The 23619-nt window shown below is 45.0% G+C and overlaps 3 protein-coding genes across 4 annotated transcripts in view; 1 reads left to right on the top strand and 2 right to left on the bottom strand.

The window, feature by feature from the left end:
- LOC126518629 (uncharacterized) overlaps window positions 1-11215 on the bottom strand; it is a 39350-nt gene extending 28135 nt beyond the window's left edge. Inside the window, exons 1-11 of the mRNA XM_072287098.1 lie at window positions 11033-11215; window positions 10912-10945; window positions 10770-10840; window positions 10502-10638; window positions 10324-10416; window positions 10188-10240; window positions 7522-7607; window positions 5762-5855; window positions 5107-5212; window positions 1692-1781; window positions 1283-1370 (exon numbers count right to left, since the gene is read on the bottom strand). Coding sequence (XP_072143199.1) covers window positions 1283-1370; window positions 1692-1781; window positions 5107-5212; window positions 5762-5855; window positions 7522-7607; window positions 10188-10240; window positions 10324-10416; window positions 10502-10638; window positions 10770-10840; window positions 10912-10945; window positions 11033-11129 — 949 coding nt within the window. The 5' untranslated portion in view covers window positions 11130-11215. The remainder of the gene's footprint in view (window positions 1-1282; window positions 1371-1691; window positions 1782-5106; window positions 5213-5761; window positions 5856-7521; window positions 7608-10187; window positions 10241-10323; window positions 10417-10501; window positions 10639-10769; window positions 10841-10911; window positions 10946-11032) is intronic.
- A 132-nt stretch (window positions 11216-11347) lies between these two features.
- LOC126518659 (uncharacterized) lies at window positions 11348-20146 on the top strand. Its single transcript, XM_050168434.3, has 8 exons — window positions 11348-12021; window positions 14266-14413; window positions 14477-14626; window positions 14729-14879; window positions 14941-15178; window positions 16063-16210; window positions 16275-16400; window positions 19691-20146. Exons 1-8 carry the CDS (start codon window positions 11825-11827, stop codon window positions 19691-19693), a joined length of 1161 nt encoding a protein of 386 aa, XP_050024391.2. The 5' UTR covers window positions 11348-11824; the 3' UTR covers window positions 19694-20146.
- Window positions 19755-23619, bottom strand: part of spen (split ends) — a 198380-nt gene continuing 194515 nt past the window's right edge. For both annotated transcript variants that reach the window (XM_050168424.2, XM_050168426.3), the window contains exon 17: window positions 19755-22829. In XM_050168424.2, the coding sequence (XP_050024381.2) occupies window positions 22701-22829 (129 nt within the window). In that variant the 3' untranslated portion in view covers window positions 19755-22700. The remainder of the gene's footprint in view (window positions 22830-23619) is intronic.

Below are 23619 nucleotides of genomic sequence, written 5' to 3'. Positions count from 1 at the left end.
CATTGAAATTTGATCCTTTATGCAAATAAGTAGACTCGCCGATGGATTTTTCTTACACAGAAGGAGCTACAAAATTTTCTGAATTATCGGGCAATCGGAAAAAGCAAACTTGAATTAGAAAAAAAAAGATATTTTGTGGTATTTCAGAGTCAGCAATGAAAGATATGGTTTCATGCCCTGTCGACGATATCTTCACATTGGCGGTACGAAGCATGGCCAGCCACACTGCCGCGTCCACTTTGCCCCCATGGCTGATAGTATCACCCGCAGTAGCAAGATGCTATCACAAAAACCACTGGAGCGAATGTTTCATCTGCCTCTCACTTCAATGAGTCTTCAAAACTTTATACAACCTCCTGCACTAAGCATGTGGGAAGACAGTGCACGATGCCATCTCAGCTCATCCAGTCTTTGCACATGCGGCAGATTACCTCTAAAGCAGGGCGTATGGTGGCGTATGCGCTCAGCCACGTTGAGAACCATGCACGCAAAGGTTGCACTAGGCAAGGAGACGCGTGCCAACCTGCCCCCTCCTCCCCGTCCTCACTTGACCACTTAACCACAATCTCACTCCCCTTTCTCCACTTTCCCTTTTCTCGGGCGGGAATACACATACACGTCAAGTCACCATCCTTCTCGGCTCATGCTTGCACGCTTTCACTCGCACCAAAAGCATACATTGTGCACGGTGTGATGTGATCCTATTGCACTTGGGCTTCACACGGAACATGGAACTGTTCAAATCGGTGGTCGCTCTGTTTGTGCATTCGCAAGCAGCCGCATGTAATTCAACCATTTGACCATCTGCATCCATGGAAGTTTCCATTTATATTTGAGCACCTTTATAACGTATGCCTCTACAATGAAATGACCTATATAAAGAAAGAATAATTCTGTCCCAGTTCTATTGTGAGCTGTGCGGTACGTGACCTTTACAATGAAGTCACCTGTACAATGAATGGTTTCGGAGGCCCCAAGCCCTTAGTTATAAAGGCATTCGACTGTATTGTCTCAGTATCTCTTCGTGGCAGCAGTGAAATTTCATTATATAGAAATCCTGTATAAACACATTTCGTTATATTGAAGTTTGAAACACATAGGGTTCTATGGACAAGTTATAATATGTCAAACACTTCTGACATATTGAAAATCTAGTTATACTGAAGTTTATTATATCAAGGTTTAATTGTACGTCAAGACATGTGCGTATGATGGCTGGTTCCAACAAATGCCATAAAAGGCTGCTCAAAAACCTGTAAGAAGAGGGGAAGAAATGCCATACCCACTGGGACCTGCGAGTTGTAGACAATGAGTCCAACCTTGGACCACTTTCCAATGGGATCCAAGTTAACACCACGATTGATAAGAGCCTGCAAAATGCAAAAATTCATTTCTATATGCTCTAGCCACACAACATGAAACATGGCAACCAAGCAACTTCCTGTGACCCCATTAGCACTGTGCTAGCCCCAACAAAGCAATCTAGTCTCTCTGAGTAAGCAGTTCTAAGTTTTGTATTTTTAACAGGTAAAATGTTCTCTCTACCTTTCTACAGAGATTGGCTTTACCAATACCCATCCTTCACCCTCTTACTAATACAACACATATGATATTTTAATTTACGGTTACACAGTCTATTTCAAGAACTCATAATGCTTAAAGAAGGCTGTTCCTTCAGCAAATCACATTACCTGAGCCAAGTCACGCCGCCTTGTTTTCAATGAGTTGGAACGGATTGTCACAGGCCGGTTGACTTCATTGGCCTCCAAAAATTCTATCAGCTACAGGGAAAAAAGTTGGAAACATTAAAAAAACAACTTGTTAATGAATATAACAATCACAATACACATAGAAAGTACGAGCCTCTCAACATTGATCTGCAGTGCCTGAAATTACTTCATCTTTCCACTCTGATATTTGGACTATCATGTATTTGGAGGTCAGTGAGCGGGCGGAGCAGCTCTGCACAGTGCGGTATAAAGCTCGTGGAAAAATTTACAAGCCCCAGGAATTGGCGTAACTGGCACAGTGTTGTAGGTTGGGGGTAATCCTGGATGGTCTTGATGTGGGAAGGGAGAGGGCGTATACCCTCGGATGATATGTGATGGCCCTAAAACTCGAGCTCAGATGCACCAAAAACACACTTGAGGGAGTTCACAACCAGCCCGTACTGCTGTAGAGTTGGAACAAAGCACACAGATGGTGCTCATGATCTTCAGGCGTAGGGCTGGCGATGAGGACATACTCAAGGTACGCTAACACAGTAGGAAGGCCCCGTGTGACCTCAGCGAAGAACCGCTGGAAGGTTTGAGCCAAACTGCGGAGTCCAAAAGGCACCATCCGCATGTACTCAAATAAACCAAAGGGCGTCGTGATGGTGGTCTTGGGTATGTCAGCGGGCTTGATGGGAATTTGGCGGTGCACCTTAACTAGGTCCACTTTGCTAAAAATGGCACAGCCATCGAGGCACAATGTAAAGTATTGGATGTGAGGCAGCGGATAGCTGTCATGGACAGTCTTGGCATTTAATGCTCGATAGTCTCCACAACGACGCCAGTCACTGGGATCGCGCTTGGGCACTAAATGCAGTGAAGAAGCCTACGCACTGGATAATAGGCATATAATGCCAAGCTGCAGCATGTGGTCAAACTCTTGTTTGGCAATAGCTGGATGGTCCCCAAACAAGCGGCGTGGTTGAGTGGCTGCTGGTGGACCACGGGTGACGATCTGGTGTGTCACCGTATGTTTAGGCGACTGAGTGAGGTTAGTTGGCTTTGTTAACTCCAGAAAATCCACCAGGAATTTTTTGGATGGAGAGGAAAGTATCAGTGTGCGGATGCCCATTGCTCATGGGAGGAAGGTCGAACAGGACTCCAGAGATGGAGAGATGAGTCAGACCGTCTGTGAGGCGACGCCGGCGCACACTGACGTCCAAGTCGAAGTATGAGAGGAAGTCGAGTCGATGATCGGGTGAACCATGTCTGCGATGACGAAGACCCATCCAAAAGTGCGGCGAAGGCTGAAGTCGAGGGTGAGAGATTGGAATCCGTACGCTGCTATAGATGAGGCATTGGCAGCGTGAAGCAACTGCCCTGATGACCTGGTATGATCAGCCTTAGTTGAAGGAACCACGCTAATTTCCACACACGTGTCTATAAGGAACCGGGCACAGGAGAACTTGTCGGTTACCATAAAAAGGCAGCTAGGACGACAAGCGAGAACACATGCCACCGTCAGTGATTTCGGCAGGCGTTTCCCGGCCACGAACAGAGGTGTGCACTTCGTGGCTTGGTGTCGGAAACACCGGCAGCACCAGCAGAGAAGCGGAGGGCTGGGACTCTGAGCCTGACGTGTGCAGGGAAGAATGCGATGACAGAGACAAGGTGAACGGTTCTCCAATGGGGGACTCCAGAGTGCGGCGATTGAGGCGGCGAACTCATTGATGCAGGCCTCAAGGCGCAAAATCACCAGGTCTGTAGGTGGTAAGACAGCAGTAACGGACAGCGAGGTCACCTCATGAACCTGATCGGCGAGCTCCGCCAGGCAGTCAAGGGTGACATCGCCGGCCACCACGAGGACGAGGTGGATGAGCTGGAAAATGTGCTGGAGGAAAAGCTCTCGAAGCAACACCGAGTGGGTGAGGACGTAGCACTCCTTGAGAAGCTGTCACATTCGGTGCAGCAGTTGGGAGGGGCGCCGGTCGCCAAGGTCCTCCTCGGTAAGGAGGCGGGTGCTGATACGGTGGGGGGTGCTGATACGGTGTAGTGCCTGTCGGGGCGGACAGAACGCCCTGAGAGTTCGCTAGCAACATCAGGAAGACAGACTGAGGCGACGTGGTAGTAGCGCATAGTTTCTGAGATGATGCGGTATAGGCAGAATTTCGCCTCATTCTGGTGAAACCAAACTCGGGTTCTGGGACCAGAAGGGTGGGAGGACAAGCTGCAGCGACGAGACGTCCTGTGGACGCGAGTCCTGTGGACGTGAGTCCTGTTCCATGGAGGGTTCGGGCGGATCACTCATTGTGTTCGTCCTAGGCCACCACTTGTAGGCTTATGCCTCAGGAGCAAAAGAGAAAGACAGCTGACCCTAATCAACACCGGAAAAGAACCACAAGCCATGGCGTCGCGTGCCACAACCAGGTGTCGTCTTTATTTTCTTCTCATGCGGGCGCGCGCTATCCAGGTTCTAGGTGCCGCCCAAGAGAGGGCACTGCAATCTGAATTAGATTACCTTTTACATGTATTTGCTCTCCATATTATAGCACTATCTTACAATCTTTCAATGTTGCACTTGTAATATTTCTGTTCATCACTTGTTACGCAGTTGTCAGCTTCGTTTCAAGCTTCTTTACTATCTATGTGCCCTGTCGGCCAGTACTGGCATTGATTATAAAGACTGATTACATTGTTCAGGAATTTGTTTTAGACCTATGGCAATCTTGAACTTGTGACGACATGGCATGAACACCATGACACCAATATGCCCTTACAGAAACATGGGCGTCCGATTTTGGTTGTGTTAGATGCGTACTTTGAATCACAACCATTGTCCTACACCAGTTTTGGGCAGGAACAATTGACAGTGGCTATTACAGGCTTACAATAGGGTGACGTCAATTGTAAACTTTGAGAAGTACCAGCTAATACCACAAAAGCCTTACCAGATGAGAGAGAGTTGAACCATTAAGAAGTTTGTGTAATATGTTACTAGCATTTAATGCTTCATGTGAAATCATCTGTCTCAAGCCAATCCGTTACACCACACCATTCAGTGATGTTATGGGAATGAGCATTCAGTAAAAGTAGCGCAATGCATTCTACAAACTACCCTAAATTACAAATCTCAACTCTAATAGTTCTCACACGCTACTTCCACTCCTCGATGGTCCTATTACTCCTCGAGCTGTTGTAAGTAGGGCACGATGAAACCAAGACAGAAGGCACAGACATGCGTAGCACTATTTGTGTCTATCTCACAGACCTTATTTGTACTCTACTTATACCACATCATGCAGCACCAATTAGCCCAACCTGCTACACTTTTTGAACTATTACTCCTGTTTTTACTAAATGGAAACTGGTATCAGATTAACCCCCATACACTCACCTCGGCAGGTGAGAAAAGGTCCATAAATTTCTGCATCAAATACTCATTATAGCTGTAGTACTCGCACAAATCTCGCTTCAGAATGTCTAGGTATTCAGACCGGGACCTGCGCACAAAACAGTCATAGAACTTGAGGGGAAACTTTTTCACTCCGCAGAAGCAAGCACACACAAGAAAATGGTAACATTAACATTGCCTTTGTGCGTTTTCAACACTAACATTCCTCATCATGCTGCAGCTGCGTCTATGGTCAAAATACATGAGTAGATGTGCACCCTAACATTTCCTGTGTAGGCCACATGTGCAAAAACATGGTCATTTTAAGTGTTTTCTACACAAATATATGGAGCGAACTATTAAAAGACTGCAGCCATTCCAGGAGATGCGCTATTCTATGACTAGACACCATAAACAGCAACACAGTGAACCCCTTGAAGGTCGCTGCTGGATATGTAGGCGGTGGAAGTGCCAAATGGTTGAAGATGTGCATGGATGGCAGTGACTGCAATAAGGTTTTAATCTGAGCTAGATAGTAAGGCTACATCTTTGAAAGGAACAACGCAAAACAACTCGCTTGTCTGATGTTGGTAAGGCAACAAAGGCTTTACATGACACCAAATAGGCCAGCGACAACTTTTTGAGTAGCAAGACTTACCTTTCAGGTTCCCTTCTGCTTGCAAAGTCATTGAGGACAAATGTGACATCCTTTATCCTCTCGCTGATGATGGTCAGATCTGGGGGCTCAGCCTGTAATCTTAGCTAAGGAACATCCCTACAATGATCACATCACAGCTACGCTAAACAAGGGCAAATATAAGCAAAATTATAAGTTTACCCCTCATAATTTTTTCCCATAGACCCGATACATGAACCACAAATACGGTTAAGTGGAACTTACCCAGCCGCCATTGATTCCTGCTACTGTCGAGCCCACTTATAATGAACATCAGGGTTATGCAGGATGCGTTCGTTATAGCCAAGCATTCATGTTTTCCAAAGTAATCGGTAAGCTTCTTTTGTTCCTTCAAGGGCATTCTGATAATTGTGGTTGCCAGATTTCTCAAAGCAGACATGAGCTCACCATTAAAAGCTTTGCAACAGAATGGCTGTTTCAGGGACATGCCATGCTAGGCCTCGGTTGCAGCAGTTACAGATGGTGGTATCGGTTTTGCGGTCTGCTAACTTTCCTCACCTGATCCATTGGTGGCAGAGCCTTGCAGCTCACGGACGTTGCTTCAGAACCACACAATTTCAGACTCTCCTGCCCCACAAAGGAATAAAGCCTCACAAAAACAGTTTTTCGTTCCACATCGGTAACCTCCACCCCAGCCACCTTTATCATTTCCATAGGTGTAAACAATGTCGATCATATCAAGATGTTAGTGGCAGAGTGATGATTTTGGCAAGATATTAACATCTAATACAGTTGAGAGGTACCTCTGCATTTGTGCCTGGCCCTGCACCATTGAAGACCACTATAAACAGTGGGCATGTAAGGAGAGTTGCACCTTCTTAATAGACAAAGAGGTACTTCCATATTGGCTGTAAAGGAGCTCGGAGTGTCGACATTGTTCATTCTTACTAATATAGGCAACCACAGATTGTATGAAAATTATGACCACCATGCTACTTTCATTCATATTAACCAAACATTCGTTATAACTGGGATCGTTATAAGTAGGCACGAGTGCACTTGGCTCAGCGAGAGGCCTAGATTGGCAGCCTTGGAGGAGGCCTCAGTAGTGCTACCTAGACAAGATACAAGTGGTGTTTATGCATACATAGACAGCTATGCCAATGTCCATGATGACATGAAAACCTCCACAGATGACAACCCAGAAACTAAAATTGAGAATGTTCTCAATTATAGTCTTGTGTCATGAATATCTGGATGTGCTAGAAATCATCAAGTTGAGTTTTGTGGCTTGCTTCTGTTAAGACAAATTTTCATGGTCCCTTTGAGTTCATCTTAATTGGAATCCACTGTACTCGGATAGCACGAAGTGAAAACATAGTCACAATTGACCGATGAGTAAATAAAATGAAGAACATCAACACGCAGCATTAACATTCCTATTGACCAGTAATGTCACTATGTATACCTGATTATTTGTCAGTTTTCCTTATCTATCCAAAACCTTGGGCTTGAAGGCACCAGTTTGATTTCACTTACTTGCAATCTTATCACATGTGGGAGTATCAGTGAGGAAGCACATAGAAGGTTTCACAATGACATAGCCACTGAAGTTGAGAACACACTTTATATAGTCATGTACTGTTCAGCTAGGTGCACTAGCCACAAGTGCATGTGCAACTCAAACTTAGTTGCACATAAATACTAGTATACAAAAACAATGCAACAGTTTATAGTTCTCTTATGTCTAAGAACAAATTACACAGAAAAAAAAAGGATATTCTCCTTCTCGATTTCTTGCCCACTTGGAAGTGTGAAGACCTCAGACTCAGCTATGTTTGTTTTTAGCTCCTCCTCAGCTAATTTTCTGCAAAAAAAAGATGCAAGTACAATGTATGATGACAACAGCATCCCTGCCAACCTGTGAACATTAAAATTAGTCAAATTCTGATGGACACGACCATGAAAGAAGGGGGGGGGGGGGGGGGGGACAGCAAGAATTTTTTTTTTTTTTAGTTTGTCCTGAGCACACATTTTTTTGTGGGATACATACACACTTTATTAAAATTATTTACACACAGCACAAAAAAAGGTGCAAGCTTGGATAAGCAAAAATTTGCAAGCAATACACTGTTTTTAGATCACTGATTTTTTCTGTTTCCAATTTTGACCCGTTCAGGAACTTGCTCAAAGCAGCTACCCCTCTGTTGTCCTTTCAGAATCAAGACATTCAAGGGTATAGTTGGAGACTGACAGACAGACAGACAGACAATTAACTTTTAATGAGGTCCTGAGGGACTAGCCGGTGGAGACCCGTTGGGGCCCCCGGCTCGCCGCTGGCTGCTCCCATGTCGGAATCGGGAGGCCAAGCCTCTCCGCTCTTTCACGGGCCCTCTGGACGGCCATGGACTGGAGCTTGAGTTGCGTACTAGATATGGCCTCGTCCCAGTCCCGTTCGCTGGTGAGGGACGTATCCCGTAACGCAGGACACTGCCAGAGCATATGAGGTAGAGTGCTAACCTCCCCACAATCCGGGCACTGTGGGTCAATTTCTGGATAAATTCTGCTTAAGAAACCTCGCGAGGGATATGACCTCGTCTGAAGCATCCTAAGCGTGATCGATTGTGATCTGCATAGATTTGGATGTGGAGGCGGTAACCGCCTGCGTTCCTCTTTATAATGGGAGACGATCTCGTGAAAGGTTAATAAGGGGTCGCTGTGGCCGAGCTCCTCCGGATCCAATATAGCCCCATCGCCGTCGCGGCGCGTTAATTCTCGCGCACGGCGGTGAGCAATTTCATTGGGGTTCGGGCGGTCCGGCAGCACGTTGTCGCCCATGTGAGCTGGGAACCATATAATATAATGCACGGGGTCACAATTAGTTCTGGACTTGTTTATCAGAATCGCCTCCACCTGTCTCGCAACCATTCCCAAAGCGAAAGCCCTGACGGCCGCGCGTGAGTCAGTGTAGATATACGGCCTTTTTGAATCCTGCATCGCCAGCGCCACCGCCACTTGTTCTGCCACGTCGGCCGTCACAGCGCCTACCGAGGCCGCAGATAGGAGCTCGCCCTTTTCGCTGACCGCCGTGACCGTGAATTTACCGGAGCGCCCATATTGAGCTGCGTCCCCGAAGGCTTCCATGCCGACCGTTTTCTTCAATATCGCCCTGGCACGAGCTGCTCGCCTGCCCGTATTATGTTGCGGGTGAACGTTTCTAGGGAAGGGGCTGACGACGTAGGTCCCTCTGGAGTTCTCGTCCAGCTGAACCACCTCGCTGTGACTGTAACGTGGCTGCAAGCCCGCAGCCTCCAAGAGGCGCCTACCGGCGCTGGAGCCCGAAAGCCTCGTGATCTGCGCCGCTCGTTGCGCCTCTATGAGTTCGAGGGTCGTGTTATGAACGCCGAGCTGCATTAGCCTGTCCGTGCTCGCCGTGATCGGAATACCCAGTACCTTCTTGACGCTTTTCCGCATCAACGTGTCAAGCTTGTCCCTTTCAGTCTTTGTCCACTGCAGGGCCGAGACCACATAGTTGATGTGGCTCATAAGAAAAGCGTGATGCACTCTAAGTAGGTTGTCCTCGCCTAGGCCCCCTTCTTATTGGAGACTCTCATGATTAATCTGAGAATATTCTCAGTTTTGGCGGTCAGATGCGCAATGGTTTTGGCATTACAGCCCCTGGCATCGAGCAACAATCCTAGAACTCTAATCGAATTTACCCTGGGGATCTTCTGGCCGTCCCGCGTGTATACATCTATGGGGATTTGGAGACTGACAAGTGAAACGTTTTTACAAACAGAACTTAATCTTGTGAAACTCGGTGAAACATTCGCAAAAATCATGTGGATTGGCAGGTATGCAACAGTACACAGTACTGCAGGTCTTCACATTTCAGTGATCCCTTGCATAAGTTCTTGGCACCAAAGTTCATGTAATCATCATCGTCATCAGCTTATTTATGTCCACTGCAAGACAACCGATTCCAACTAGCACCCGCGAATCTCCTAATTTCATCGCACCACCTAGTCTTTTGCCATCCTCTACTGTAATACCTGCATTAACCAACTTGCTCAATGACAAGTTCATCTTTTTCTTAGCATTTGTTCACAGCAAAGCTTCTGCCAGGGTCACACAATGATTCTACATGGCAGACAGTCTACAGTAATTATTACGATGTTTTTGTGTATAACATGTGTACTTTTGTAATGGTTCATTCAGTCCTTGTACGCTAAGTACAGTCCTTGTATTTAGCACTCATGAAAGCAAGTTGAAGCCACATGCCTAACCAGAAACATGAAACAACCATAACTGTTAAGCATGCAAGCTGATGTCAAGAAAACACGCAATTTTCACAGTTCATTCAGATAAAAAAGTTTAGCATGATGTGAAACACATAGTTCTCGAATAGTGTAAGATGCATCTAAATCAAATTATGATAAAGGTTTACCTATCTTCCGCCTGTCTCTTCTGAAGTTTCCTCGATGCAGCTTCGATGGGCAGCTGCAAAAGATGTGCCCGTAAATAGATTACCTTGATGTATCCTTTACTTATTAACTGTGTCAATGAGGTCAGAGAAGTCATACCTCTTCGTCGTCACTTTCTTCGTCATCTTCACCGCTTTCTGAACCACCAAACTCGTCATCCATAGCAGCATCATCAGAGCTCTCGCCGAAGTCCTATAATCACACAATGAAAATCATTGCATCCGACAAATATTTGGTTAACTTAAAGGTATATATTTATTGCAGAAGGACGCAATACCTCTTCATGATCGTCAGAGCCTTCATCGTCATCTTCAGAGTCCAACAGCTGTTTCTTCGACGCCTTTGGTTTCAACCACTTTTTGTTGTCATCAGAAAATGATTGGACCGTCAGCGACAAAGGTCCATCGTCCTCTTCTGGACGTGAAAAAAAGAATGCGCTCGGGATCACACAGCGCCATAATCCAGGCGAAAAGGTAGTGCCGGTGTGGCATGCCTGGCGTTTTTCGAGTTTGATAGAAGCCAACTGGATAAATCGGCGGACTCACCTTCTTCTGATTTCTTTTTGGTGATCACTTTACTTGTCAGGTCATTCTTAACAGGTTGGGTTTTCTTCAACCTGAAATTGACATGTAGTTCAAGCGCATGCCGCAACTGCGATTTCTACCATTCTATGCATTAAAGCGTTACCTTCTCAGGGCCCGCCTCGACGGTGGCTTTTCCGCTGCAATCCAACATACGCAATAAATGTGTCTTCCATGCTGAGCATGCAAAAAATATGGCACAGAAAGCAAGCACGTGCGGTGTTTACCTCTCAAAACCTTCGGTATCTCCGGAGGAGGCTGGATCTTCGATTTCCTCGATCGTCGTTTTTTGGACTTTTCACTAAAGTCTGCTTTGCGGCCCATGATGAAACGGTGCGCTTTTCACTCCGCTTCGTATATATGGGCTATTTGCAACAGAAAAGCTTCATGCGATAGACAGCACCAAAAAACCGCATGGGCATCTGACTTGACTTGGATTCGATTCAAAGCGCTGTCGGCTAACAAAAGGATGATAATGGCCATATCAATGCTGATGGCAAAAGCAATGGCAAAAGTGAGAACCCGTGGTACCCGTGGTGCGAAAAGTGCTGTTTTCTGCTTGGCTGGTTCACGAGGTTCGCCTTCACTGCCAGCTAGCGCGCAAAGACGCCCAAGGACTGCAAGACGGAAGAATGAGCACGGCGTTGTTTCTTGCAATAAAAAAATAATAATAAGACTCCAACCCACTTCACGCAGTGATTTCACTGTTCAAATAGAAGCTACGGTGAACGACAAACCGATGTGACAGCGAGACTGCAGCCACTACAGAAACGAAAGTCAAGAAATTTTCTAACAAGAATAATGAAAACTGAATATAGAGCTGTTTAAAAACGAATATCAGGAGGAAACGGTCATATCTTGAGGCAACAAAAGCAACAAACCGCCTATGCGGCCTTGGCGATGGTTTCGCGAGCACCGCCGAGCGCGTGCTTTTCGATTTGGTAGTGTTGTGCGTTCAGTCGGCAGCGCTTAAATGTCTGCCCGAGGAATCTAGCACAACTTTAAACCAAGGCTACTGCATGGCTTATGGTAGACGAACGCCCATAGCGCAGAATTCGCGAGCACAAGCCCTTCGGTGCTGGACGACTCGAAATCTTCAGTGCGGTCACTGCTGTCACTTGCCAGTCATGGCTGGAGATGTGACACATCCCAAGCACGGCGTCAACAGCGTCTTTTCACGGCGAGACATCGAAATTTTCGAGCGTTGGTTCAGATGGTAAGTTTGCGAATCTAAAACGCATGTTCTCGGCGTAAGCGAATCCTGCAAAAGCATGTAGTACACTTGAGGTTGTGTAGAGGTCAAATTTAAAGAAGCGCTGGAGCTGTTTTGTGCACTATAAGTAAGCCTGCGGCCACTCAATGGTCAAGCATTGCTGTCAGTACCATTGGCCGGAGTCAAGGTTAAGCAGCATCTCCTACAAAGTAAAAGTTACATGGAATTTATTCTCTAGAACGAGGATATATGTGCTATACTATGGCACTACAGTATTCAAAGCTCCCTCGTAGCACGCGGTGGCTGAAAGAAACAGGAAAGCAAATTAATGTAGCGACACGTAGTGTCTAGGCGCTTATTTCAGCCAGGCTTCACTCTCGCGCTTCCCTTCGGTCACACTGCGCCATCTAGCGGCGCCGCCGCGAAGCCCTCGCTTGGCCCGTATATTCAGACTTGTTTGAGTATATATGGCGCGGGTTCATTTCCACCCAGCACCAGATCATTTTTCTTTCTCATTGAAGAGTACCCAGTGACCCAAGTTAGCGTGAAAGAGATTATTTAAGTAGCGGCACATACTCGGAGACTCGAATTAATTTTGAACCCGGTTCCCTCAGCATAGAAAATCGATGTTCTATCGATTAGACTATAGACTACCCAGTGACCCAAGTTGGTGTGAAAGAGGTTATAGATAGGGACAAATGTACCGAAAAGTGCATGAACTTCCCAAAGAATGCTAATCGCATTAAAGATGGTTAAGACAGTCACGCAATTGTTTTCATCAACCTGAATTAACGAAACTAACCTGGCCGAACTCGATTTAACAAAATTTTTCCTGACATAAATGAGTAAGAAAGCAGTGATTTCTTTCTAATTTTGACACAGACGTGTTTTTCTTTGAGCATGCGCTCTAAAGCTAATGTGTCAAAACAGCTAGGTGCCCTAGTTGTGGCCCTAGCTTCATTTTGACGAAGCTGCACGCCATGCCCCATGCACGAAACTGCGGAATCAACACCACCTCACTAGGGGCGGCAGTGGTTGCTTTCGCTATATCATAGTTTATGCAACAGATGGTTGGATTAGTGGCAAATAAGATGCTGCGGTAGCTTTTAATAATGGGAAAATCAGACAACCCGTTCGTAGCAATTGCTACAAAAAATCCATACAGGTTCCTCGAAAGAAAAGCCTCGCAGTTGAAGAAAAATTCGCCCTGGTCCGGTACTCGAGCCCGAGACCACCACCTTTCCGGGGCAGCTGCGCTGCCATTTGAGCTAACCAGGCAGCTAGCAGATGGCAGGGCGAAGTCGAATTTGTCAACAGCTCGAAGCAAAGGCAAGAGTTTGACGTAATAGTTCAGCGGAAACCCGCAAGGTGGAGAGAAGTAATTAATAATGGGAAAATCAGACATCCACCCATTCGTAGCAATTGCTACAAAGGAAACGCATACGGGTTCCTTGAAAGAAAAGCCTCGCAGTTGAAGAAAAATTTGTCCTGGTCCGGGACTCGACCCGGGACCACCGCCTTTCCGGGGCAGCTGCTCTACCATCTGAGCTTTCCATCTTCCCTTTGTAGCTATTGGTACGAACGGGTGGATGTCCGATTTTCCCATTATTAATTACTTCCCTCCACCTTGCAAGTTTCCGCAGAACTATTATGTCAAACTCGCCTTTGCTTCGAGTTGCTGACAAATTCGACTTCGCCCTTCCATCTGCTAGCCGCCTGGTTAGCTCAGATGGTAGAGCAGCTGCCCCGGAAAGGCAGTGGTTGCGCTAGCTTTTGCATGTCGCTATGTTACAATTTTAGATTTTGAAGGACTGAAAAATTCCTTTCTCAATTTTACGAACTTCCCAACTTAACGAAATAATTTAAGCATGGTCATCACTTCATTAAATTGAGTTTCAACTGTAATGCCAATAACAAAGTGTAGCCAATGCCTTGCTCAAGGCGATCATGGGCAGACGTGGCAGGCAGCATTTCCGCTGTTCACATACAGCAGAGCATATTGAGTGCAATACAGGCACAGCAGAGAGAAGGGTATACAGTGCCAAGGCATAGCACCTATTGTCTTTGAGTGCTGGTAATTCGCTCATAAGTGTATTCAAACACATTTTGTAGGAAAAGAGAGTCAGGAGATGCTTAACATAAAATATCTGTTGAGGGAATCTTTAGACCAATTTCAGCTAACAATTTATATGAGCATATGCTGCCTAAACAAACCTGCAGTTGATGTTACCTGGTTTTGGTTTGCAGTGGCGATCCAAAGGAGACTGGTGATCTAGATGTGGAAGGCCTCAAACGCCTGTGGACGAGTCTTCAAATGGATGTAACACAGATGTCTGCCAAGTGGTTAATTGCCCTAGCAGATGACAACAGGAATGGGAAGCTTAACTTTGGAGAGGTATGTGCACATAGCTCCTCTACACGACAGGCATGTTTCATACTGGAATGCATTCTGCTGCAGTTCCTGTACCTGTGGATGATGGCTGCTGAAAATTCAGAGTTCCAGTCAACACCTGAAGGCCAGGCCATGTTGCGAACCATGCAAGCCTTTGAAATTTATCCTGTTGCTTCTGAAAAAAAGCAAAGCTCCTGCTACACTTTAAATCCATGGGTAAAATCATAGTGATGATATGTTTGAACTAAGACCATTTTCCTATGCCTTATGCACTTTTTATTTATATTTCTGCCTTTACAACTGGCACCTTTCCAAAAGGTACGATCAAGATTTCTAGACCAAGGAGATGAAGGACGACCCTTGGATGTAAAACTGCCTCAGTCTCGGATACAAGAAGCACGAGAGCTATGCCAAGGAGCTGCTAAGCAGCGGGCAGCGTTTATAGCTCAGGCAAAGTCGCTTTACGAAGGTAAATATGAAGCACATGCTTTCTGTCAGACCATTCGCTATGGTCAGCGTTGTGTTTGCAGGAAGCACTCGAATGCAGCACAAGGTCCATGCAGAGCGCAGAGCAGAATTCATCAAATGGGCACGCACAACTTTTGAAGATGACAAAGTTGTGCAGAAGAACCTCCCAGATGAAACTGAGCATGAAGAACAGATCACGTACCACGACGCTTCCGTATGCCCAGTGATGAGCAAGTCATCCCCTGCTATCAGCGAGTTCTCTCTAGACCAGTGTTCTTTCCTGGCCGACTGGTTTCACAGGTAGCTATACAAAGCAAACACATCAGTTTTCTGGTATATAATAGTGCTGTGAGCGGGTTGTGAATTTTTAGTTGTAGCAGATAGTGCATTTATATGCAAGTTCATGTGGTTTGTGTCCTTTGTGTTATTCTTCCATCAGCATTAGTGTCCTCACTGCAACTGCTAGTCCAGCTAATCCTGCCAGTGCCAATGATTCTTAGTATGTGTGCTCTTCTTGTATGCGTAGTTGCTTATGCTCATAACATATGGTTGTTTACTATAAGGGAAATCAATGCAGTGGACTCCTTGAGCCTGCCAGAGGAGGCACAGATTTGCCTCATATTGTCAGGTCTTCTGCATGATTCGCAATTGACTACGAAAGACAAGTGATTTAGAATTATGTCATGTGTATTGTTGAAGTTAAAGCTACAGAATATGGAGCCCCTGCTTTCGTCTCCTTAATTTTCGATGAATGACTCTATTTGAAAAGCCTGGCTACCTTGCACTTAGCTGGTATGGAGCGAAAACATGAACTGATGAAGGCGCTGAAGAGTAGGGTGTGCAGCTTTCAGGAGGTTAAGTACCTCCCTTCTTTGTGTCACATCAAACCTGCGCGTGCTGTGTTTGACCCCCGTAGAATGGCAGTCGTCCCAGAAGATGAAAATGTCTCGAGAGAATGAGAGAGAAGATGCAAAACAGTGTGCAATAATGAAGAGAAAGCAAGGCGATGCTCTGAACTCGCTTGTATTCTTGCTGCAAGGCCTTCGTCTGCCCCTGGAACAGAGCCTGCTCCACTTTAATCAAAAGCGTTTGCCTTTTCACACCCATTATTCAAGTTTGTCATGAAGATTTGCAAGCACACAGTCTTTCCCTTAACTTCGTTTTTTGAATGCATTTATTTTCAGATGGGATATGAACAAGGATGGCTTGCTTGATGGGCACGAAATTGGTAACATGTTTCACTGCCTGCGAATTCCCATCAGCCCAAGTGCCTTGCAGGCTATTGTCCAATATTTTGATGAGGACATGGACGGCAAGCTAAATTTTCGTGAGGTTGGTGGTACAAGCATTGAGCAGGTTGGCAGACCTCCCAGCTGACAATTGTCTTCTTTTGCAGTTCTTGCTCATGTGGCGTGCAGCAATATATGACCCAGATTTTCAACGCACTGCCGAGGGTTGCAAAATGGTCAAACACATGCGAATACACAACCTGCTGCCCAACCAAGCAAGGAAGCCATCATGGGTTAGCATGCATTCACGTATCCTTCTGTATCTCTCCTGTGGCCTGACTGCCTGTGTGACCCAGCAGATTAATGAGCAGCTGGCCTCAGTGCAGGCCACCTCCGTCAGCGTGCTTGATGGCGGATGAGATGCACGCTGCCAGGTATTCCTGCAGTGGTGGTCACTGTAGTCAGCCACCCAGGGTTGAGAGGTAGGGATAAAGAGGTGCGATAAGGTAGTGTAGGAGGCAGAGGGTGGCATGTCTACAGGATTTGACACAGGTCTATAGGTCAGGCAGTTGCCGCAGTGTATGCAGCAAGGGGGAAGCATGTCGGGGAAACTTCTACTACACGCTCTGGTTTTGCGCCGCAATCGTTTATGCCCAGTCACACAGTGCATGGCATTTTGTTTCTGTGCAAGTAAGTTGCATATCGTGCCAATTGCGTCATGAATGTTGCTGATGCGTTAGTGTTCGGCCAGTGAATCGATACCATTACAGTCTGGGAATTTCAAAAGGATGCATCTTTACTCTCACCAGTTGCAGACACTATATGGTAGGAAAGGAACAGAAAGAAAGATGGCAGCGGGCTGATTAATACATGCAACGTCACCACATCCGAAGGGGTTGTGCTGTGCAGCACTATTTCTATTTGGTGCTTTAAAAAGTACTTTTAAACGGATTAGGCAATATTTTAGGAATGACTTAATTAAGGCATTAAAGAGAGGGGCGTTACGAGAAATGTAATGAAAGGGAAAATTGTAGAGGTGGACGAGTATCAAATTTTTTGTTTATGAATAGAATATGAATAGTAAGTATCAAATATTGAATCGAATATAGAATAATAACAACGAAGACGCATATATGTATGTACAGTAGAGATTTCTGGGCACGTTAGGTACCACGCCTGTACTGACAAGTTAAAAAAAAGACAGCTAGCTATGAGCGACAAGGAATAAGTTTTAAACACAAAATCACTCATTGTCATTAAAAACTACACAAGTAGCCACCCAACATCTTTAGTACCTATTTGCTAACAAGCTTTCCTAGAATTAATGGCTACTGTATGGAGTGGTGCTTTACAATAATGCTAAATAAATTATAGCCAAAACATGATCAAAAGTTGTACAAAAAGAAAGACAAAACGCTACTGAAGGACTAGTGTGCCATAAACACATGTAGAAAGTCCCGTTGCAAGGACAAAATGACTGGTCTTTGATGTAAAAGGTAAAAATTCATTGACGATTACGATAATCCCTAATGCAAAATTTGAGCGCAGCTCTATACGTGTTTTCATTTTGCATGTCAATATTTTGCATTACGATTATGTAGGTACACGGTTTGTATTAGGAAGAGAACGCTGTGCGTAGCATAGCTGGCGCGGAAGATCTGTCTTGTGTGGCACATTGGCAACAGAGCTAAGTGTGGTGCGACTACCTCACCAATGAGGCGATCGTGAGAGGTAGTGCGTAGGCGATGCATGGGCGCGATTCACAGCAGCTGCCATGCAGCTCATGCAACGCTTTGTTTCCGTACAGACAATGTGTGCTACTTTGGTGCCATATCGTAGCCATTGTCACCGCACAGACTGTCTTGCGTGGCATTACGCTTTCTTTCGCACGCTTTCGTGCCACCAGCGACGAGAGCGGCACTTCGTCATGGGGAAATCGTGCCACCAGTGTCAGTGGCGACAACACCCAAGGGAGTGTCACATCAAGCCTTACTCTTAACTGCTCACATTCACCCTTTGCAAGAGCAGCGATCCCGTTACACACGCTGGTACCGTGGATTGACCTCAGCAGCTGACGGTGCAGACGAGCGTGGTCCTCCCCACCTCATGCTACCCCGACTCTCCCTCAGAAGTGCAGATGAGACCGCCCACGTGACTGAATATGCTGTGGCCGCCAGCAACTCATCACATGCCGTCTCCCCTCCGCTCCTCCTCCGCTTTCCACCTCATGCTTTCACTGTTGCTTCCTCCTTGCATGCTCTTATTTCATCTGCCACTGCGTTCCGCATTCGCTTTCATCGTTCGCTTGGTTACGAGGTACACCACCATCGACGCTCAATGCATGAACGGATGCCCAAGAGCTGCACTCTAAAATGTTACACCACTGGACTACCAAAATACTAAATGACAGACTGCGAGCGAAGTACATAGGTTGTAATGTGGGCTTCCGATGTGAACTAAAAACCAGATCTTGCACTACTCATTTTGCATTTGCATTCCTAAGAAATGCGTTGTCATTGTTTCACTTCTGATAATTTGCAATGCTTTGTCTACCAGACAAAGAACAGTAGCAAGACTTTAACAGTCAGTTGTCAAAGATTTGATCATATTGAAACTTACTGAATAGTTCATTTTCGAATACTTATGGTTTACGAGTAGTATTTGAATCGTATTAGAAACATTGAATATTCGCCCACACTCAGAAAATTGTCGCCCATCTGACAATAGCTCAAAGCTACAAAGGAAACCTACAGGTGTTTCTCAAAATATTGTCAAGAGAACTGTACCATGCTGCCAGGTGGATAAAATTTTTCTCCATGAGCCTTCCTTTTGCTTGCACATTTCCACCAAACTGATTTTCCACAAAAAATGTAATACCGGTACTCTGAAATGTATGAAAGGAAACGTAAAAACGAATTCGGCCTTGAGACTTTCTTCCAAATTTGATAAGTCATGCCTGGCTCCATCAGAAGGTGTACAAAGCACTTTACAAATATTTTCGGCTTGCAGTGTCGGGTTAGTGTGTCCCAGAAGCAGCAGTGATGGTGCCTTATTAAAGGAACACTAAAGATAAAAGCGATTTAACCTGTATTAGTAAACTATCCTTCTACAATACGAAACAAAGCCACTCTTACCATACAAGGCGGCTTCGTGAGCCAGAAAAGCTGCAAAAACAAGGCTGGTGGGGATGCTGCCTTGAAGTTTTGACACCGGCTTGCCGAGATGTCTAGTTAACTGGTAATCGGTAAAAATGGACATTGTATTTTAAAGGAGATAAAGACTGAACTTGGCAACCTTCCCGATCCTTTAATGAGCCAATGAGGCTCGCATATGAAAAAAATACTTTGAAATCCATGACGTCACAGTGACGTACCAAAGCTGCAAGACCTTTATTTTCTCTTCTAATTATCAACGTCTTATGACGAAACTAACAAATATAGAGCTTTCAAGGAATATTTTATCAGTCTAAACTGAGTTTCTGTTTAGTGTCCTCTTAAATATGTGTGCAGAGTTTGATCGATCTTCTTGTTTTACGGCAACACTCGTGTGCATTGTGCTGACCAAGGGCTCTCTTCCTACACAGTGACCATGGACGTGCCACCGGAGAAGCGCCACATGATGAGACAGAAACGAGACGACAGAGACCATTTCATTTGTTACACCTCCTCGTTTTTATTTACGTTACTAATAACTTATGTGTATCACTGCTCTGCGTGGTATGGACAAAAAAAAATAAAAATATGAGAAGAAACGGGATAAAAAGGGGGAAGAAAAACTGCGAGGGGATCGAACCAAGCCCGACACACCCCCCGGCCACCTCCGAGACGCCCCTCGGTGGATGCCACTATGTACAGGTTTGGGTAGCCAAGGAAGAGGTCGAAGGGTGCAAGGGGACAATGGCTACACCCCTCTTTTTCTTTACAGCCAGCCACAAACAGACAATGGAAACCAGGTGACGTAAACACCCTTTCTTTTTTTCTTCTCCTTCCACACATTAAAAATGGAGCGCACATGTGAACAATGATTGGAGTAGCAGAGAGAACAGAAACGTAGAACGGCTGTTTGGTTAAGGTAGTGGAGTGTCCCTTCCTACACATTTTTTTTTCCTTATCTGCACGCACGCGCAGGTCGCATCGAAACAAAGTGAAAATCACGCCCTGGTGTGAGAAACGACTGGGAGACTTTCCCCGCGGCAACATGTAGTAAACGTTGTTTGACGACACACCGGCTGGTAGTAGTATATAGATAGAGACTCCTTTGAAAAATGGCTTGAGCAAACGGGAGAAAAACAGCAAGGAGGACTCGGCGCCCCATTTTTTTTTATTTTTTTCCCTGCACGCATGTAGGTGCATCATGTTCTTTCTTCCCAAAGCTCTTTCTCAACTCTCTTTGTTTTTTCTCTCGCAATGCCTTCCTTACCTGTGCATCTATCTGAAAAACCTTTGCCAGGATTTCAAAATTAAAATGTAAATGCCAATAGGCATGTCGCAAAACTTTCCTACATATTAGTTCACAATGTAAATATAACACTATGCTAAACGCAATACCTGCTACTAAACAAACACAACGCCCAATGTATTTCTTTTCTATATTGCTGCTGCTATTTTGGTTGCCGATTAAAATGAATTTGACGACTATACATGTGAGCAAACTATAAATTCTGCTTTTGATTCACTGGGTAAAAAAGCAACTCACAAAAAAAAACCTTCACATCTCATGACCTCCTATCGATCGATGACCAGCGTCTCGACCTATCCAGACTGCCGTGAGCCTCCAAGCAAGCTTATTTTTCCACTTTGAAACATGTGAGGTGTGGCTTGAAAAGACATCACAAAGAATTGTTTTTCCCCCTTTTCCTTTAAAATTTTGAAGATAAAGGTTTTTGTTGTTGAATGTACAGACAATACAATACACACATAGCAGCTTATGTACAAAATTTACAGTCGCGCTAGACTACTGCTTGCCTCCCCCAAAACAGTGAGGGGGTGGGGAAATGAAATTATCTTGTCCCCATAAGCAAGAAAAAAGTCATCCCTTTGTAAAGCATGAATAAAATGCACAAAAGTTCATTCTACCACAATAACAAAAAGAAAAAAAAAAGTTAAAAACTATGCCAGGTACAATCTTTTTTTCTTCTGTACAACTAAACACAATGAATGAAAATGAAAAATGTGAAAACCAGAAGACCACTGTACACTATCTGAACAATCTTAAGTGACCGACGAATGAAAAAAAAAATGACAAAAAAGCAGCTTAATGCTTTTTTACATCAATGCAACGTATTGTCCACGTCAGCGAAAAAGAAAATAATGATGTATGATGCAACAACACAATGTACATGGGGCATGAAAAACACGAAAAAGAAAACCCTCAAAATCCTGGGGGGTTTCTACAGCTCGCGTCTCGCTCTCCACAACCATGTTTTTGTTTCTTTTGTTGTTGTTTACACACTGAAGCAGGAGCTCATGACAACACTCGGTATGAAGACGTGTCCTTTCAGCACGGCTTACACACTATTTACGTAACGTGTATGTGTGTGTGTGTGGCAATGAAATCCCTGACTTGAAAACGTCTCCCCTCTTTCGCCTTCTATGAGTGAACATTATACAGAAACTGTACAACACTACTGTTGTCAATATGCACACACCTACATACATACGTACATACACACACACACATGCATTGGACAACAGTTCTTGAAGGAGAGCACGTTTTCTTCTCACCTCAGCTAATAATATGTACACACTGAAAATCTTTGCCTTATTTACTTATATCACATGGTAGTTTGAGCCTGCATCTATATATAGCGTTTTTTTTTTCTTCTTCTTCGCATTCTCAGCACATCTCTTTCTTTTTTTTTTTCTTCTTTCACCTGTTCCAACGTTCAAACCGGCTTTCCACGTTAAAGACTGGCGATGCTCTTTTAACTGGAGATTATTACTTCATATACATAATATGTATATATATATATATATATATCCTGTATGTTTACATACATAAATATATGTACACATGCACATCAATCAGTTATGTACAAGACAGATAATGAATGACAGGAGCACTCTTGACAAAACGAAAACACCCCCCCCCCCCCCCCTTCCCAGTGCACAAGTGTCCCCACACATTCTTCGATTTGTCCAACCCCACCGGAGAGCCCGACCCAAATGCAATGCGACATAGTTACTCCTCTCTTCCAACAACGAAAAAACGGGGGCGAAGACGAGGGACGGCAGCAATCAACTGCGTGCACGGTGCTCAAGACGGTGACATAGAATCCCAGGGAAAAACAGACGATGGCGACGGGTCGGGCATGGAGCGGGTTGTTTGTTGTGGTGGTGACACAGGCTGCCGTCCCTCTATCTCCAATAAAACTCTCTGCGCCGTATATGCAAGTGGCCAAAAGATAACGAAGTTGTTAGCAGAGCACCATTGGTTTCTTGGGTTTTGTTTTTTTTTCTTCTCTTTCGCGTGTATGCGGAACAACGGACTTCTTCACACTTCACAGTCTTTGTTGTCGAGGACAAGTGACGACGAGATCTTTTGTTATGGATAGCGGGGAGGAACGGGTCGTCTCCATCCCACCCTTCCCTGGTTCACACTGTGGCGATGATGACCAACAAGTGGGCGATGTCGCTGACGCTGTGCAACAGGTCTGGTGCGATGCGTGCGAGGTTCTCGTTGGAGAACTCGCAGGATGGAAAGATGTGGATCACGTAGGCTGGCTGCAAAAGTTGGGGAGAGAGAAGGAACAGTCTCAGTACATCTCTTGGTCTTTAGACGCAATGTTCCGATTGCACATGAAAAGAGGTGCACAAAAGTACAGCATGGTCCCGCTGTTAAAGTGAACACGCGCTTGGTATTCTGACATTAGTATCACTGATCTGTGGCATAAAGTGCATCGACTAATACTTTTGCGTGTAAGTGTACATCCAATGGATTGTATCAGCAACTTCTTTGCAATAATGTTTAAATGTTGGTTATAGTGCTGGCTTTATTACTGGTTATAAACATCCTTTACCAAGGGATCATAGTGTGTAGCAGAGTGGACAAATGGAATACAGACGGTACAACTAAAGAAACAAACATCAGAAATTTGTCTGATAAACTTCACATAAGAACAGAATTTGTCTTTTGTTACAAAAAACAAAAATGATGCACATGCAGATGTCGTGCGCTGATAGAGGAAAGATGAGACTTTTTCAATGCGAGCCCAGTGACGGTTTTGATTGATCGGGTGCTATATCTAAAGAGGCTCTCCTTAGTTCGAACTCCCGTTTTATTCGAATAAATTTTTTGGTCCCCTTAGAGGTTGAATTAACGCAATTCTACCTTACATGATATCACATCCCTTCATACATTTGTGCAAACTTCTTGCATCACAGTGTGATATAAACAAGCAGCAATTGTTACAGTCAAACCCGGCTATATCGAACTCGCAAAAAAACGCCTATCAGTTCGATATAGAGCATAATTCGATATAAGCCTGCTAAATAATTGGATGTCATAAAAGCA

The sequence above is a fragment of the Dermacentor andersoni genome, chromosome 3 (assembly GCF_023375885.2).
Source record: "Dermacentor andersoni chromosome 3, qqDerAnde1_hic_scaffold, whole genome shotgun sequence".
Classification (NCBI taxonomy): Eukaryota; Metazoa; Arthropoda; class Arachnida; order Ixodida; family Ixodidae; genus Dermacentor; species Dermacentor andersoni.
Note: the sequence above shows the minus strand (reverse complement) of the source record. Positions and strands in the feature narration are given on the sequence as shown.